General features: G+C 33.7%; 1 protein-coding gene and 1 long non-coding RNA gene across 3 annotated transcripts; one reads left to right on the top strand and one right to left on the bottom strand.

Annotated features, from left to right (window-relative positions):
* The first annotated feature begins 273 nt into the window (after positions 1-273).
* LOC148283442 (uncharacterized) lies at positions 274-6966 on the top strand. The gene is made up of 2 exons (XR_015825592.1): positions 274-1227; positions 5785-6966. It is a non-coding gene; the product is annotated as an uncharacterized LOC148283442 (long non-coding RNA).
* LOC148283441 (uncharacterized) lies at positions 6314-18900 on the bottom strand. 2 transcript variants are annotated; one of them, XM_088243829.1, is made up of 9 exons: positions 18611-18900; positions 17078-17201; positions 16386-16870; positions 14665-14730; positions 12535-12650; positions 10812-11049; positions 9207-9401; positions 8906-9060; positions 6314-6452 (listed from the first exon to the last, which is right to left on the bottom strand). In XM_088243829.1, the coding sequence occupies exons 1-9, from the start codon at positions 18737-18739 to the stop codon at positions 6359-6361; spliced, it is 1602 nt and encodes a 533-aa protein (XP_088099955.1). In that variant the 5' UTR covers positions 18740-18900; the 3' UTR covers positions 6314-6358. The 2 variants fall into 2 exon arrangements, with proteins under 2 accessions (XP_088099955.1, XP_088099954.1); XM_088243828.1 differs by having other exon boundaries at positions 10797-11049; positions 18611-18825.
* Between the last annotated feature and the right edge of the window lie 309 nt (positions 18901-19209).

Here is a 19209-nt window from a genome sequence, read left to right as displayed (position 1 = left end):
ACGGAAATAGCGAGATCTCGGATGTAACGAGGAAACATTAGTTGACATTTTAGTTCATGGTTTTCTCCATACAATTATTCACTGTTATAACGAGCTACTTCTCGGACACACTGAACAAAAATTACACAAAAAATCTTCAATTGTTAAAAACATCATTCTCGAAATAAGAATCTAAGTAATAAAATCTAAACGGTCAGCTAACGTAAAAGATAAATACCGCCGGCCGGGCGTTGGGATCGGATTATGTTTATGATAGCTATGTGAGTGTCCGAGTACCTAATTGGATTTTTCGCTGACAATATTGAAAAATGAACACACATGGTTTGTACAAAATCCAAGCTTTGTGAACTTAGTAAGTGCCGGTTCGGCACATTGTTACAATTTACAGCTGCTTTTGTAGTTTATGAATGACATGCTCGTTTCGGAAGTTTTTACGGGATTTTTTTAGATTTTTTAATGTTCTAGGCTTATTTCAATACACAATAAACATTACAAGTGGGCGATATCAAATGAGTTCTAGACCAGATCAGTTAAAACCTAACCCCTGTAAAAGAAATCTGTATGAATTATATGTACACATATGTCTTTACTAGTTTAGTTAGTGACAATGTGCAATAGCGATTGTATAAAAAACCCTTTCTCTGGTATAACGAGTAACGCTTATAACGAGCAAATTCAAGTGGTCCCATCTTCCTCGTAATACGTAATTTTCAATCAATTAGTAATTTTCCGTTTTTGGTGGAGATTTCTAAGTTTGCTGTAATGCCCTCACTTGTTTTATAGTTTTAGTGAGACAAGCACACAACAATGCTCTCGACTAACTTTGTCTAATCAGCGTATTAATATAATTTATACGACGGCTGTTTCTTATATTCGTAGAAAGCGGACAGTTATTTTCTTATTCTACAACTAACCCCGTTGCTAGTCATTTGTTGCAATCTATGGCACAGAGATTTTGTTCTGAGCTCCGATTACAATGGGAAGTAACAGAGTTATCTATTGATTGATTTGGTGTTTATTTTGTAGAACTCCATATTTAAACTTATAATATTAGAAATCAAACACTGATTTGAGTCTACTGAACACTTTATTTTATTTTACAAATATAAACATATAAAAATAAAAACTTCGTGACAATTGTTTCGCCTTATTAGGGCATTTTCAAACGAATGTGAAGATTATTTGGATTGAATGTCCTTATATAGTTATATAATTCAAGGTACTTAGGTAGAAAATAAAAATAATCTTATGAACTATAGCATGTACATTAATCATAATTGAGGGAAAAACCAATGGTTAAGGGTGAGGCTAAGTGTTTAATAGGTAATGGGGAATTTAGGTATTTACATTTGAATTTCAGGGAAAATATAACAAAGTAAGTATTTATTGACATACAAGTATGTATTGTGAGATAATTAATGAAGCTTTATAGTTTTGTAAATTTAGATAATTGTTGTCGAAAAAATATCAATAATATTATAATAGGTTGCTGTTCATTTTAATTTTAAAACATGATTGAAATATTATGAGGAAATTTAAATAAACATAAATGTATTATTATACAATATTTCTATTTTTAAGAATTTCTTATCAAAATATATAAATGCAATTGTAACACGATTCATCTTTTAATTACGCGTCATATAAGCGTGTACAAAAAGAAACAAAGTGAAGAATAACAGTCTATTTAAATATGTTTAATAGTGGTGAAGATATTAGGTTGGTTTGTTCATTTATTATTTTCAAATAATCTTCACATTCGTTTGAAAATGCCCTAATAAGGCGAAACAATTGTCACAAAGTTTTTATTTTTATATGTTTATATTTGTAAAAATAAAATAAAGTGTTCAGTAGACTCAAATCAATGTTTGATTTCTAATTATAAACAGAGTTATCTTCGACTGTCTATACAGAAAACCGATATTTGTGTATGAAAATAAGTATATCTCCATGAACATTTAAAGTATCTTCAATGGTAACCTATAATTGAACAAGTTAAGAACAAAACCAATATTGAATCAACTGCTCCACAAGTGTATAGCTTATGTTATGTTTTTGTTTTTTCATTGTGCGTTTTGTAATATAAATAATATAGATGTACATAAATAAATTTTAAACATAAATACGTAGTTTTATTCCACTATTATTTATAATTTTTTTACAGTGACCGGGTTTCGTCGTGACCGACATCGTCAGACTGGTGTCTGACGATGACCAGTCTGACAATGGTCACAACAAAACCCGGTCACTGGTAAAAAAAAATATAAATTAAAGTGGAATAAAACTATAAAGTATTTTTATTATTATCATTAAAATGCAGTTCCACCAAGAAATGTCAGTAGAAAAACTCAATAAAAAAAATACGTAGTGTTTAAAACTGTCTGAATATTTTGTTAATTATCTCTGTTTATTGAGTAAGTCTTCTTTGTTTATTCTCAAATGTAAAAATATTTTTTAAAAGTATATTGTTAAGTGTCCTCGGCACGGGTAACCCCAGTGAGGTCGCATCATTTTTATTATTAACACATTGTCGTCGGGACACGGCATTTGCCGTTTTTCGCGGACTGTCGGTCAACCGCGGGACACGGCAAATGCCGTTTTTGTCGACTGTCGGTTGTTGGCGGGAAACGGCATTAAACGGGTTTGTTATCAGCGTGAAATAAAACGCCTTGAAGGGTGATTTGCTACCTGGGGTGCTAGGCGACAGTCTGTCGACGTTATTTGAGATGCCTTGTCCGGATTGGCTAGTGTGCCACTTGTAAAGGCGTCGCCAGAAATCTAGAGTTTTATGCGATCTCAATCTCCAGTTTAGTTTGAGTCATTTCACGTATTGGACTATTTTTCATACCGCTCGCACTGTTTTGTTTACTGTTTGGTATTTTCTTATTTGAATATATTAGCATTGTATAGGACGTTACCCCTACAAAAATGTCTTTACAAGCCAATGATAGTGACGATGAAGTGTATGCCGACAATTTATCTAATTGTTCATGGAATGATGACATTGAAGAGTTGTCAGACAAAGAACCGAGTGATGATGAACAAATACCAAGACCTAGAACGTTTCACCGTCGCACTATTGAAAGTGATTCTGATTCGGAGACGAGCTCAGATGAGGATGTGGACGAGTGGTCATCGTTTGATAATCCTCCAGTTCTGGAATCGTTTTTAGGCCGCCGCGGTTTGAATTCAAATGTCCATTGTCCTCAAACTGTAAGTGATGCGATAGAGTTATTTATCGGTGATGATTTGTTTGAATATTTTATAAACGAATCTAATAGATATTACCACCAAAACTCACATAATTACAAATTATATAAAAAATCGGGAAAGTGGAAAAATATTACTTTGAAAGAAATGAAAAAGTTTTTGGGGCTGATTATTTTGATGGGACAAGTTCGAAAGGATATAAGGGACGAGTACTGGTCTACTGAACCAACAACCGAAACTCCTTATTTTGCTAAAACGATGTCCAGAGACCGGTTTCGGCAGATATGGAAAGCGTGGCATTTTTCTAACAATGAAGAAATCATAGATAGTTCCGACCGATTATGCAAAGTAAAACCAATTATTGACCACTTTTTACCTAAATTTAAAAACATTTACAAACCCCACCAAGAATTGAGTTTAGATGAGGGAATGATACCTTGGAGGGGAAGACTATTTTTTAGAGTTTACAATGCTTCTAAAATTGTGAAATACGGAATACTTGTGCGAATTTTATGTGAAAGTGATACCGGCTACATTTGCAATTTTGAGATGTATTGTGCACAAGGACTTAAATTACTAGAAACTGTAAAAAAAGTTGTATCTGAGTATACTAATTTATGGCATCATCTTTATATGGACAATTACTACAACAGTGTCGAAAATTGCAAGGCTTTATTACTAAATAAAATAAGAGTTTGTGGTACCATAAGAAAAAACAGAGGTCTACCCAAATCATTGCAAATGATTAAACAGAAGAAAGGTGAATCAATTTTCAAAAGAAAAGGCGATATACTATTGCAAGTTTGGCAATCTAAAAAAGAAGTTCGAATGATTTCCACCATTCATTCTGCTGAAATGAAAGAAAGCCAGAACATGGATTGGAAAACGCGCAATAAAATCATAAAACCAACATCTATAATCGAATACAATAAGCACATGAAAGGTGTTGACCGTGCTGATCAATACCTCTCATATTATTCGATATTGCGTAAAACTACAAAATGGACAAAGAGGGTAACGATGTACCTGATAAACTGCGCACTTTTTAATTCATTCGTCATATTTAATTCGGTTCATCAACCAAAGATGAAATATAAAAAATTTCTGCATGAAGTAGCATTGCATTGGATAACCGACCGAATACCTTCTGATGATGAATTAGATAACCCGGATCCGGGACCATCGACACAACCTACGAAGCGAACACCGAAATTCGATCCTCCCGGAAGATTGTCAAAAGACATGAAACAACATAAATTAGGTAAAATTGTAGGTAAGGGTAAGAGAAAAAATCCCCTAAGACAATGTCGGGTATGCGCAGCCCATCAAAAGCGAAGTGAAACGTGTTTTATTTGCCAATTTTGCTGTGTACCACTTCACCCTGGAAAATGTTTCGAACGTTACCACACCGTAAAACATTATTAGTTTATAAAATAAACATTACATTTCGTTTTTTTTTTGTATTTTATTTTATTATGTATAGTTATATCATGTTGCCAAAGTTTTGTAAGGAAAAATGACAACCGACTGTGCCACAGTGAATCAAGTGTTCCGTTAAATATTTCACCCTATTTTATCTACCCAGGAGAAATAAAATCAAACCCTTTCATTCCACACAGATAGACCAGTTGTTTGCAGAATGCAATGATTGTACTGTAATCCTTTGCAATGCCAGTTTTTCGTAAGTTCTTACCAATCATCCACTGCTTTTTACATGTATTTTTATTTTTTGTTTACTCAATTGTCATTGTTGTTTTATACAAGCATATACTTGGAGGAATTTATGTGATACATGCACTTATAGTGTGTGATGGATTGTCAACATATAAAGTGTACTGATTCCTTGAAAGAATAAATACTATGATTCATAAGTGGAATGGGCTCTTTAATTAGACGAGGCAACCGCAAAAGATCCTTTTTTGACAAGAAGCAATTAAACTTATGAGTTATTGAGGGTTCGCCTTGGCCTTAGGCGACACTGTTCAATATTTACGCGATCAGATTTCACACATCCAGCGATTGTAAAACTGCGGGCATGGCAAATAAACATTATTATTTATCATATAACTATATGATATGAATAAACATGTTATCTTTTACATGGAATTTTCAAATATTAAATATTGAATGCTATTTACTAAATTAATTTCAGGTTTTTATATTCAGTTTTGAAATGTGCTGAAATTATGATGTAATCAAAGCAATTATAATTTATTTTTGATGATCAAATGTCAAATATGATTTCTTTGAAAATTTCGATCGAAAATATTATTTGGTTTAGAAATTGTGTCAATTTTAAGAAAGCGATATATTTTTGCGCTAATCGCGAAAAACACCCGCTATAGGCTAGAGTCTATTGTTCGAAGCGCCCGACTACAATGTGTTAACTATAATTTGTAAGAGAAAAGATATGAATAAATAAATAAATAAAATATAATAAAAGCATATGTAAAATGTATAATTTTAAAAAGTTATATAGTAAAAATGTAAAGTTATATAGTAAATGGCAGTTAATTCTTATAATAGAATAGTTAAATTTATATCAACAGAGAGGGAAAACATTGTTGAGACGAGAATAATGTCATTGTTTGTATTTTAATAGATACAATAATAAATTGTTTGCATATTCTGGTTTTTATAAAGAAAATTTAATTTTACTTTGTAGATAAAATTGAAGATAAATGTTAACTTCCCATTGTAATCGGGGGCCTGGTCTTATTTTTCACATTCGCCCTTAAGTAGTGCGTGTGAACATTACCAGACGCCTTCAGGAGACCCTATTGCCAGTCAGCATTCTCACCTATGGCAATCCAGCATCCAAAAGATTGTCATCGACGGCCTTCCAGGACGGGAAAAAGAGGAAATTTGGGTTAAGGCTCTCCTGAGGCATTTCCAGATCAAGACACACACAGAAGGGTGCTTCGCCCGTTTACAGACTTCAGTTGTGGTTGTAAAATCAAACCACCTTATACCTAATATTTTCCTTATGCTCTTAATCCAAAAACTCAGATGTTTAGTGTTCCGAGTTCTGGTAAGGTTCCAATATTACCTAATATCTAATGTTCTCCTTTTTTAGAGATCAATGAGTCACTTTAAAAATACTGTAATTTTCTGAGCTGTCAAAACATATCTCAAGAATATATTGTCATTAATCTTGAACCACCGCAGGAGTGATAAGGCGAGTAGGTTGAATATTGTGTTTCTTTTTTCTATGGACGTACAGGCCGGATGGATACCCAAATCTGCAAAAAATAAATAAATAGGGACTTGAATAATTTCTCGCTGTTTCCCAACAGATAGTGTTACCTTAGCCTTTTCACATCGGGCAATACTACAGCCAACATCATGGTGAAGCTTCACCATCGCTTGAAATGCAAGTATACCATATGATAAAAAATAAACGGGAATTTCTAATTTGAAATCGCACGTTGGCAGCACTGTTTTTGACAATCTGTCAGAGTTTGACGGCGATCGGATGTTCAGTATTCTGTCAGCGTCTGTTTGAGTGAGTCGAAAAATTGTTGAGTGCAATTTTTACAATGGATAAAAAATCGGAACAAAGAGTGTGCCTCAAATTTTGTTTTGCTAATGAAATTTCGTGTGCCGAATCATTGAAAATGTTGAATAAAGCTTTTGGAGAATCGTGTATGTCGAAAACATGGGCATACTTTATTTTATTTTATTTCATTGGAAAGCCAACAGACATTTGTAAATTTATAAGATACAATTATACTATAAATACATATCATAAAGTCCAATTAGAGGCTTTAACATAATATTGTTATTGTAAATTTGTCACATAAAAATTATACATAACATAAAATAACTGATCATACAAAACTTATGATATTACTAGAAATGTAAATTTAATATATATTATTAAAAATATATCTAATTTTGAATATTGGCCACACAGTTGCACATTATAATAAATAATACAACTATAGTTGACCATACAGTGTACATTTGTAATGTGCCTACATACAGAACTGCACATAACCTGCATAATATAGGCTGCGGATTCAAGGCGCAACATCATAACTTGAATTAATTTTGGAAATTTCATTTTTAAAGGAAGTTAAAGATATGTTATTAATATCAATACAATTTAATTTCCTATTACACATATTGCAGGTTCTATTTACAAATTAATTTTGAAAAGATTTAGTGGAACATTTAGAAATTTGAAAAAGAGATTGGTTTCTGGTCTGCGTTACTGGGACTCTTAAATTAATAAGTGACAGCATCTCAGGGCAATCTATCATGTTATTCAAAGTTTTATAAATAAAAATGGCGTCAGCCATGTTCCTGCGAGTTTGGAGTTTAGGTAAGTTTGTAGATTCATCTGGACCTGTATTCTGAGTCGACCGTTTAGAATTGAAATACGATATAAATTTTGATTGTATAGATTCAAATCGGTTAGTGTATTTTTTGTATTGAGGGCTCCAAGCGGGAAATGCGAATTCTAATTGACTTGGAACATATGTAAAGTAAAGAGTTCTAAGAATTATTGAATTCTCTCCCTATACGGAAGGGGAAACCTAACATTTGGTATGATTTTTTCACAATTGAGTTGACATGTGCCTCAAACGTTAACTTATTGTCAAGTGGAACCCCGAGATCCCGCATCTCATTAACTTTAGTAAGTACTTGATAGTCAAGGCAATAATTATGGATGATTTTAAAGCTGTTCCTTGAAAATGTGAGCATTTCATACAAATGGTATGAGAGGTTCAAAGGCGTTCGTGAATGCTTAGATGATGATGGACATACTGGATGCCCAATGTCAGTTACCGAAGAAAACATCGAATTGGCAAAGCAAATCGTATTGAAAAATCTATGTGTCCAATCCGAGAGCTTGCTGTTTTATTGAGCATCTCATAAGGATCGGCAAATTATATTTTGACCAATGTTTTGGACATGAAACATGGACGCGTTGCTGCCTACTTCGTCCCAAAAACACTGAATTTTGTCCAAAAGCAGCGTCAAATCACTGTGAAAGGACAATTCGTGGATTTTACACCACGATAATACGCCATCTCTTATAGCGGTGATTGTTTCTGCCTGGAACCAATTGCCTTCAAACTTACGAATCATCGACAGTCCCAGTCACTTCAGATCCCGACTAAAATCCCACTTCTTTAGACTATCATACCCTCAATTTTAAATCTGGAAATATAATATATCACTTAAGTTTAGTTAGAATGTAAGTTTAGGTATACAATTGTAAAGCGCCCTTAAGGTGATTTTTTACAAAAATGGCGCTATAAAAATCAGCCAAATATTATTATTATTATATGACACATTGGCATTGCTTTAACCTTTCCGAGCCAGGAGACTGCTGCGAGATATTGCATAGATTTATATTTTATTAAGTGTGTTGTCCATGTTTATTAAAATATATATTTATGTAATCATTTTTAATTTTGGTATTTTTTAATAATATGCATTCTTCCACTTTCGATTATGTTGTATTCCAACTCAACACAGGGCTCTTGGCCTCATATAGTTAGGGTAATATTATTATTTTTTTGTAATATGTTTCTTAATATGAATTTTTAAAAACTATATGATAACTGAGAAAACCGTGTTTTTACTTAAGAGTCGTCATAACACGTTAAACACGGAGCAATTATGACGAACAATGAGTTTTGGATGTTGTTATTTTTTTTAATGTAATGGAGTTTGTCCCTACCTCTGGTTACAAATATTGCAGACGTGGTCCTTGGTCTTGGAGTGTATTCCTCTGTGGGAAACTAGAGAGGAGCGGTGAGTAAACTTGCGACCGCACTCCGAACACTGAAAGGCTTGCTCGCCGCTGTGCGTTCTCTCATGGCGATGCATTGAATCCTACAAAGACAAGAAAATTTACTTTTTGAATAAGTCGATAGGTATATGAAGTGTTTAAATAAATAAATATTTTTTTAAAATAAATTAACAGTATAGTATGGATTAGAAATTAAAGGTAGGTATGATGAGAAGGTGGGGCGACGTACCCGACTGACGAAGGTTTTGGGACACCGCTGGCATTTGAAGTCCCTCTGTCCCGTGTGGATCTTCATGTGCAGACGCTGGTTCCCCCGGCCGGTGAAGCGCTGTGGACACAGCGAGCATGCGTAAGGCCGCTCGCCCGAGTGGCGCCGGGCGTGCTCGCGCATTTCTGAGCCCGTGTAGAACATCTTCGAACACACCTTAAACGCAACACATTCATTTTAATATACATAAATGAACTATGCGATTTCAAAGTAAAAGGAGAAATATTGGCCTATGCTGATAACACTGCTACTATTGTACATAATAAAACATGAATGCTACAAAAAGTATTCAATAGTTAATAACTGGCTTAAAAAAAATTTACTTAACAATGTTTTGAGTATGTCCGAATGCTTGTAGACAGGCTGGATTTCCTTCCTAGGGTGTTATTTAGATCTAAATTTGTTGCAACCATAGAATTAACAATAGTCCAGAAACCGCATACGCACATCAAACAGAAAGCGACTAAACTACTCATAAATGAGTAGGTTTACGTTTTGACCATTAGTTTCTTTGTAGAAGTCGCTCAGTACGCAACACCCGATTTTAATTCAACTATGCCGTGTTGTGTCCTTTTAAAGTGTAGAAATACTGCTAGGATCTTAAAGAAACAGGATGCAATCACATTTCATGTGTCATCAATGCATTACTTAAAAATTGAATTATTTTTCCATCTGTCAAATTGTCACAATAAAATTTTAGGGAAATTAACAGATTGCTTTTTTTTTACCTTACATTTGTGTTATGATTATATTTTTTCTCACCAAGCAACATTACGCGGCGACATCATGAATTCACGGAAGTAGGGCATAGTGAGGGAATTATTGGACCATAGTCCGATGTATTCTAATATGATTCTACGCTCCTTGTGGACTATTCTTAATTCTATGGTTTATGTACATATTTAATTTAACTAAATACAATAATTGATATCAAACTTTCGATTGTGTTAATTTAATACATATTAACGAGTACGTACTCAAATTCAGCAATAGCAAAGCATTGCCGAGTTTAGCTCGTATCTTATAAATATGACAAGAGCATAATAATATGATTATTGCTCTTATAGGCGATCCAAGTTGGGCTTACGGTGTTGAACATGTGCTATAGCAGTTTCTATCTGAATGAGGAAAGATAAGCAATGTTGGACAGCCTGATAGATGTTTCTAGACCATGAATTCAGATTCCACCTGATAATTTAATTTAATTATGGATAACTTATATAGCGCCATTTTCGTAATAAAATACCTCAAGGGCGCTTTACATGGTGATTCTATTGTTAAGTTAATTTAATTGAAGCTTTTAAATTTGTAATTTAATTAAAATAATTTATTTTGTATTCACGTGCTACGGATTTATTCAAATGATTTAGAGAACAAGTGGGTTTTAAGTTTTTTCCGAAACATCACTTCACTTTCACAGCCTCGCACCTCTGCTGGGAGAGCATTCCATGCCATAGGGCCTGCGACCGCAAATGCGCGTTCACCAAATTTAGTGCGCTGTTTGCGTAGAGGTATAATAACTTTTCCTCTCGCCGTAGTTATTACTCTTACAGTTCGTCTACTCACGGGACAGGAGTGAGTCTTGACGCCCGTGTGTATCCGTCGATGCGAGCGCAGATTGGCCACCGCCCGGAAGGCGCGGCCGCACACCGGGCACGTGAAGGGCAGTTCGCCGCTGTGCAACCGCGCGTGTGCCGCTAGCGTCTCCCGGCTCCCGAGCCCCTTGCCGCATACGTCGCACACGAACGGCTTGCTCCCCCCGTGCAGGAAGCTGTGGGCGGTCAGCCCTGCGCGGTAGGCGAACCTGGAATCAGATTACAGGCAGCTTAGACGGCAGTTACTCTTGATGTGAATGTCTAAGAGGGGTTGAATTGTATATATTAATATATTATTCCATAAACGCCAGACTGCTCATGCAATAAATATTTCAAATGGACAAAAAGTACTAGGTGAGCTGATAGTGAGCAGAGTCCGCTTTTAGCTCGATACAATTCTTGGATAATTCAGTTTTTTGACAACTTCCGCACAATACTATAAAACGCAATAAAAAGGAAGAAGAACTTGGACAAAAAGCAGTACACGAGATATAGTTGCATCAGCAAAAGCTCCCTGCCATAACCAATAATAAAAATATTTTTTTATAGGTATTTATAGTATGTGATATTTTTCTATTACTTGCAAAAGCTCTCATACGGTCAATACATACTGAAATTGGTTGAAATTTAGACAGCTGAGTAGTAATCAGGGGCGAACTGTGTATAGAAGCGATTATGCACAGCTTACCATTTTATTTGACAATCTGGAAAATTATGTTTTACTCTAACTTTATTTACAGCAGTTATATTTTTATCCTAATATAAATTTTAATATAACCCAGCGCCTGCGGTGAGCCAAGAAACTAGCCGATTATTCCAGCTTAGTTTTTCATACAAATAAGTATACTATATTTTGAACGTCTTTACCCCCAGTGCGGGTTTTTTCTCCTAGATTAAACTTGCAGATTACACAAATTATTTGAAGATTCTTGATTTGGAAAACAGTTTTTCAAACATTTTTCTTAAGGGTTATTTTTCTTTGAGATGGTACTTTTGACATAAGACCATAATTACTTTCATGCGTCATATTGCGGGACATATGGCGCTCGAAGCGGCCGTTTTTAGCACTATTATTTTTTTAAACAATTCGGCCAGTTAACATTTTAATGGAATACCTAATATCGACTGAATTCATGGTGCTATTTTTTATTTATTTTTTAATGAGTTATGCATTAAAGTAATGGATAATATATCTATAAAATATCATGTATCACGAAGTTACGTCGTTTGAGTTGATTTCATAGATGAGAGTTGTTGTATCACATAGAACCACAGAAAAATATCAATTTATAGTATATATAAAAAAAAACTAAATTGTTAAGTGTCCTCGGCACGGGAAACCCCAGTGAGGTCACATTATTTTTATTATTAATTTATAGTTTGTAAGTGAAAAATATGAATAAATAAAATAAATAAATATTACTTACATTATATTATGTACCTTCTATGTAGGTACAAAAATATGATATTTTTTTGTAGCTTACCTGTAAATAAAATCACCATTCGCCGCTGGTAGTAATAGATTGTCCTAGAGAGGAATTAATTTTTTTTAAAAGCGCACTGATTATCAGCCAACCCAGTGTACAAAGCCACAGTTAGAAAGAAGCGACAATTGGAGAATGATGGCCAGATATAGGTGCCGATGGAGAGGTGTACAGACAGGAGAAGAGAAGATATTGCCAAATCACCATTACCTTTTTCCACAGACCTCACATTTAAACGGTCTCTCTCCAGTGTGGGTTCGGAAGTGCTGTACGAGGTCCCATTTCACTTTAACACAATGCCCACAAATATCGCAGAAGTATTCGCCCTGAAATCAAAATATCACCATCTTATTTTACATTTTTTATTAATATCCCTACAGAGATGAGGTAGAATTTTTTCAAATTCAGGATTATGGATATTCGAGCGTTTACAGGGCTTATGACCTGTCATTGGCTGGGTTAAGTGGCCACTTTACGTTTTACAACATTCCCCATTCCGCTTATTAGCGAATATCTTCAATATCAATACATAGATGGCGCTCCAACACGCTAGTGAATGGTTTCTCATTCAATAAGATATATACAAAAATCAAAATGTTACCTGTGTCGATATTCGCTAATAAGCGGAATGGGGAATGTTGTAAAACGTAAAGTGGCCACTTAACCCAGCCAATGACAGGTCATAAGCCCTGTAAACGCTCGAATATCCATAATCCTGAATTTGAAAAAATTCTACCTCATCTCTGTAGGGATATTAATAAAAAAATATATACCTACTCCCCCTCGGGAGAAATCCAGATTTGTGTATGTACAAAAATACACATACCAAAAAATAATCTTATTTTACAATAAAAAGACACAAAAGCTGCACAAATGTCGACATTTCAACCAGCCATGTCATTTCCCACATATGAACATTTTGATATAGTCTTCTCTAGCTTCTTCCACTATTTTAAATTTGTTGCAACAGAGAGGGAAAACATTTTTGAGAAAGGAATATGGAAGTCTAGGCATTTACAGGGCGTATGACCTGTCATTGGCTAATTTAAGTGACCACTTTACACACTATAACATTCACCATTCTGCCTATGTTTAAATATCCACATTCCTCGTTTTCCAATTCCATAATTGTGAAAAAATATTTATTTATTTTATTAATATAATTATACATTTTTACAGTTTTAACATTTCAATTATCATATTTTTACTAAAACTAAAATCCCACCAAGCCACTCTCTGTAGCTTGTTGGTGGAGATTATATTTATACTAACTTTATATAATATAATAATATTATCTACATTTATAAAAAAAAATGAATTAACAGATATAATTAACAGCCGGAAAGATCAGAATATACATATATATACAAATAATAATAATAATATTTTTATTTATTTTTTAATCCAAGAAAATAAATGAAAAATTAAAATATTTACACATAAGCTACTATTCATATATAAACTTTTGATCGAGTAGCCACTCTCTTATTTTGCTCTTGTTACAATGCGAGTTAAATTTAAGTTCTTTCGGCAATAAATTAAAAAGCTAGGTACTAAATATTTAAGAGTTCTATTACCATACTCATTACATACTTTTGGTACTACCGAGCCATCATTATACGTGAAGCGTGTATTATGGTTATGTTTGAGAGGAAATTTGAATGTATTACAATAGTAATAAAATTGTTCTAAAATTATACAAAGCCACAGTAATCCTCGAAGAGGCAGAGTTTTAAGTGTTTTGTACAGGAGAACATTTTCACTTCTTTGTTCGTAAATCTCTGCTGGTACAATTCTCTTAAATATAGAGTACTGTAGACCCTGGATTATTTTAATATCAGTTTTAGTCTAATGTCCCCACGACTTTATACCATATCTTATTATTGATTCTACTAAAGAAAAATAAATCATTTTTAGAGTGATTTTAGGCAAATTTAAAGATAACTCATAAAAAGTAATCGATCTAAAAAAATACCCAAATACTTGTACTCCTCTACAAATTCTATGAGTTCACAATTACATGGGTTAGAGATCCTATCATGTGAGCAATTTGTGTAATGAGCAATAATATTAGGCAAAACATATTTTTTGGCATGTGGAGATTTTATGTACAAGCATTTAGTCTTTTTTGCATTTATAATAATACCATAGTCATAAGCCCAATTAAACAATTTATTGAAATCACTTTGCAATATCTCTCGAGATTCTAATGGGTTTTTATTGGAAATAACTAGTGCGGTGTCATCTGCAAAAATAAATCTCCTTACTTCTTTGGAAACATTACAAATTATTGACATATAAATTATTTCATGTATTTAATATCCTGATGAAAGCACTTACCGGTTTCTTTCTTGGCTTTTTTTCAGGGTATTTGATATCCGTTGCTTCTGCTACACCATACAGTTGCTAAAACAAACCATTTGACTATTAATAAATGTTATTAACTATTTGTATACACCAACCTATAGTCCTTATGACAGTTGTCAGCAAAAGTGAGGACATGACTTTGTAGTAACGTCAAAGGTCTGAGGAATCATTTGTATCTGGCATGTTAATTTATTTTTTTAATACAATGCTTGACATATAAATCAACATAATTATATAAAATCAGCATTAAAACAAAAAAACTAAAATAAAACTAATTATTAACGAGAGTCTTACAAAGTTACGTCATTTTGCAAAAATGTTAGAGATGGACAAATTGATCAACGTAAATCGAATGAATAAAAAAATTGTTCATTTGTTGTTATTCATGAAAAAAAGGTATTTAATATATTATTTTTTAGTAAATAATTATCTTAAACACACTATAATAGGATTGTTTTTGCGTTTTAATATCAATTTTCAGAAACAGAGTCTCATGTTTGCATTAAAAAAAAAAGATAAAATCGATTTGATCGGTACATGATCAGTGATCAATAATTTCCCATCACTAGTGACATTAGTTTGACAGTTGTCATTTTAATCAAGCTTTATTTTAAGGACTATACCAACTTTTCTACCGGTTTCGAGACGTACCTGTTTCGTTGTCAGAACAACTTTTTACCAAATAATAGCAAACACAAATAACAATATTGCTTAGTAATAAAAATAGTTCAACAATGTTTTGAGTGTGTTCAAATGTTTACAGACAGTCTAGATTTCCTCCCTAGGGAGTTATTTAGATATAAATTTGTTGCAAACGAGAGGGAAAACATTTTTGAGAAGGGATATGGAAGTCTAGGCATTTACAGGGCTGACCTGTCATTGGCTGGTTTAAGTGGCCACTATACAGACACCGTGTAACATTCATCATTCTGCCTATGTTTAAACATCCTCAACTCTACCACTGGTTGACTTTTTGGAAGTAAAAGAGCGGAAACCTTTATTAATGTGGGTGAGATTCATCTGACAATCAATTATTATTCCACCTTCAATTATTCCACCTACTCGGCAACACCTAAAAATGTTTCTAAATATTTATATACAATTTTTTACTCAACTAACAATATTTTGAGTTTGTTCAAATGTTTGTAGACAAAGACTGGTTTCACCAACTAGGGAGTTATTGAGATCAACAGATCATAAGCCCTGTAAATGCCTAGACTATAATATTTTATCAGCAAGTACAGCCTTAAAAGCCAATCAATATAAAAAACTAACTATAAAATCACATGGCTTAATAAGTATATTTTTATCAAAAATGTTTAAAAAATAATCTCGTTCTGAAATTTATAAATCCAAATTTACAAGATTAAATATTTTTTTAATTAAGCTCAGTACATGACTAGACACAGTGGCATTCGCATCTCTATAAATCTGCATGTGATTTATGTATTTTTGGAAAAACTATATATATATACTACGGTGATGGTGAAGGTAGAGGTATATTTTAGTATTTGCATGTTGGTGTAGTGAGTGTCCTGACGAAGAGACGGGTACGTCTCAAAACCGGTATACTAAAAAAGTCGGTAAGTAGTTATATACTAATATTTACTAACATAAGTTGAAATGTTTGACCACAAAGTTAATGCTTTATAAACATAAATACAAAAAAAAAACGTTTATGAATTTATACTCACGTCATCTCCATTTTGTTTAATCTTCGTTGGATCATCGCTGAGAGAGGAGAATTCATTTTTAATCAGTAAAATAAGGCTACTATCACCAACATTTTGCATTTTTTTGCTAATTTCATTTACATCTGCGTCTATTTTTTTCAACACTTCTGTCTTTAAAACATTTTCATCTAAGACCTCATTATTTCTGCCGTTGAAATTCAAAAATTGATTCAAATTATTCCTCATTTGTGGCAAAGTATCACAATTTTCATCGGCATTACTTGTAACCTTCTTTTTACGAATTTTTGTAAGGTTCTTTTGTTTTTTACATTTCTTTTGTTTTTTGTGATGCTTTTTTGTTTTGTGTTCTTTCGCGCGATATTTGAAATCGTTTAGGGGTAAATTGTCCTCGTAAAAGTCTTTATCATCAAATTCCATCCAGTTTTGTTGCAAATCATCGGGAGAAGCTTCCGCCGTTTCCGTGTCAGGAATTTCTGGTTTTATATCTGAAAAATATTTACAGGTCAGATGAATTTTGGTAGATATTTTAATGAAAATATGCTAAATGCTCTTAGGCGAATTTGTGGTTTAACTATGCATGGTAGAGGAGGCGAGAGTGCCGGCTGACGATAGGGCCTCCTGCAGGCGCCCGGTGATGTCCACGTGCTCCACTTAGGAGCGGATGTAGAAAAATAATAAAAAAAGGAACTTACTCAATGCGGAGTTAGAAATTTTTTCATGGCTTTTTAAACACTGCGATCTAAAGATAAATGCTTCTCTTAATCTGCACAGACACATAGAACATATTTTGTCTGCTTTCGTGCTCTCGGGAACTAACTGTAAAAGAAATACAAAAGATATAAGTAACTGAACAACATAAAGCGATGAATCAGTGAAAGCTGGAGACCTCTGCAGAAAAATGCAGAGAGGAACTCTGCGATAGGCTCTGGATAATGCCATCCGAAAGCACAAATACCGCCCACAGTTTGGACTTGCTTACGTGGAAAGTTCTCAACAGACTGAGGCTAGGGGTGTTTAGGTGAAAACACAATCAACAGAGGTGGGGTTTTCTGGAGGGAGATGACATGAACTGCGATTGAGGAGAGATGAAGGATGATCATCACCTGCTGCGGTATCTGAAAATGCTTGTGATGAGAATGATTAACTCAACTACAGCAAGACCTGGACATTATTCATGAATGGACCAAGAAATGGCTTCTCACACTCAATGTTAATAAATTTACAGTTCTTTACATCGACTTGAAAAACCCCAAACTTAAATACAGTCTAAATTGTGTAGATTTGAAAGCTGTTAAACAACAAAAAGACCTCGGATTAACCATAACAGATGATTCAAAATGGGAATGTCACATATTAAACGTAACAAAAACTCCAATTCAATTTTCTACTTGATAAAAAAAGCCTTCTCATATATAACACCGAATATGCTACTAAAAATATACAAAACCTATATCAGACCTACTCTCCAGTACCGGTTTCAGGTATGGAATCCCTATTTTGTTAAGGATATCAACTTGTTGGATAGAGTCCAAAGGCGAGCCACAAAGTTGTCCCCGACCCTAAAATGGCTTCCGTATGTGGAGAGACTGGAAACTCTCGGTCTCACGACGCTGCAGGAACGGTGAGAAAGGGGTGACCTGATAGAGACATACGAGACACTCGACAGTCACTATAGCTGCCCAAATTTGGATCCCATGTTCGAGCTTAAACAAAATGCTCGTCTTCGAGGCCACAGTCTCAGGCTGGAGAAAACGAAATTCAATCTAAATTCACGGAAGCATTTCCTGAGCAATAGGGTTGTTGATAGTTGGAATAAGCTGCCACAAGAGCTGATCTCAATGTGTACTCTCAATGGGTTCAAAAGTGGACTAGATTTGTTTCGTAAAAGTTAAAGTGCGCCAACAACGAACTATCGTTTAAATAGATTTAAGCATATGAGTAGCTATATTATGTGGCACCCCTGAGAATCTCCCATTTTTCAACCCAAGAGCTAACAAACTGAGTAAATAATCTGAAATTCCCACTGTCTTTAACTAAGCCAGGATTCCAGACTGGTCTGGTAACATCCGTCAGACCGCAGTGAATAAAAAATAATCTAACATTAAATGAATTAAAATAACAAAATTTTGAATTAATTGAAATATGATGATAACGATGTCAATAGAATTCAATGCGCCAGCCTTAAGAATCAACGAGCAATTTGTTTTGAATCATTTTTTACTTGCCTTTAATGATGTGCAGGCAAACAACTTCTCAGTTATTGGCATGTCGTCATCGCTTGTGAATAAAGATATTGAACCGTCATTTTCAAGACACAATCTGCATACTTTTTTGCTAGATTCTATTTCTGCCATAATGAGAATATATGGAACAATAACAAACAACAATATTTTTGAATTACGACAGCGTCAAATTCAACATGTCAAAACAATGTCATAGATCATAGATATAAATGGTTAATGATACATGTTTTTTTTTTAACACACTTTTACGCTAGAAATCTGTTCCAAAATACACCTCAAGCGCAATTGGAAATATTATTTGTTTGAAATTGAATATGAATAAATTTTTTAATTTCACGAAATGTTTCAGATTTTTTTTAAATGACAGCGCATAGTTACAAAATACATATATTGGATGAATTTTTATACTATCTACTTATTGTTGTATGGTATAACAATTTCCTGCACCAAACCAATTTTTTTACACATACACCTTAATATTCCGATTTTTTTTTTTTTTAGTTTACATCAGTAAATTTTATAAAAATAATGCAAACAGCGTGTTGTAGATGTTTTCCCTACATATATTTTTTCTTTTTTCC

Source organism: Micrasema longulum, unplaced genomic scaffold, assembly GCF_059751315.1.
Source record: "Micrasema longulum isolate JH-2025_06_02 unplaced genomic scaffold, ASM5975131v1 h1tg000237l, whole genome shotgun sequence".
NCBI lineage: Eukaryota > Metazoa > Arthropoda > Insecta > Trichoptera > Brachycentridae > Micrasema > Micrasema longulum.
Note: the sequence above shows the minus strand (reverse complement) of the source record. Positions and strands in the feature narration are given on the sequence as shown.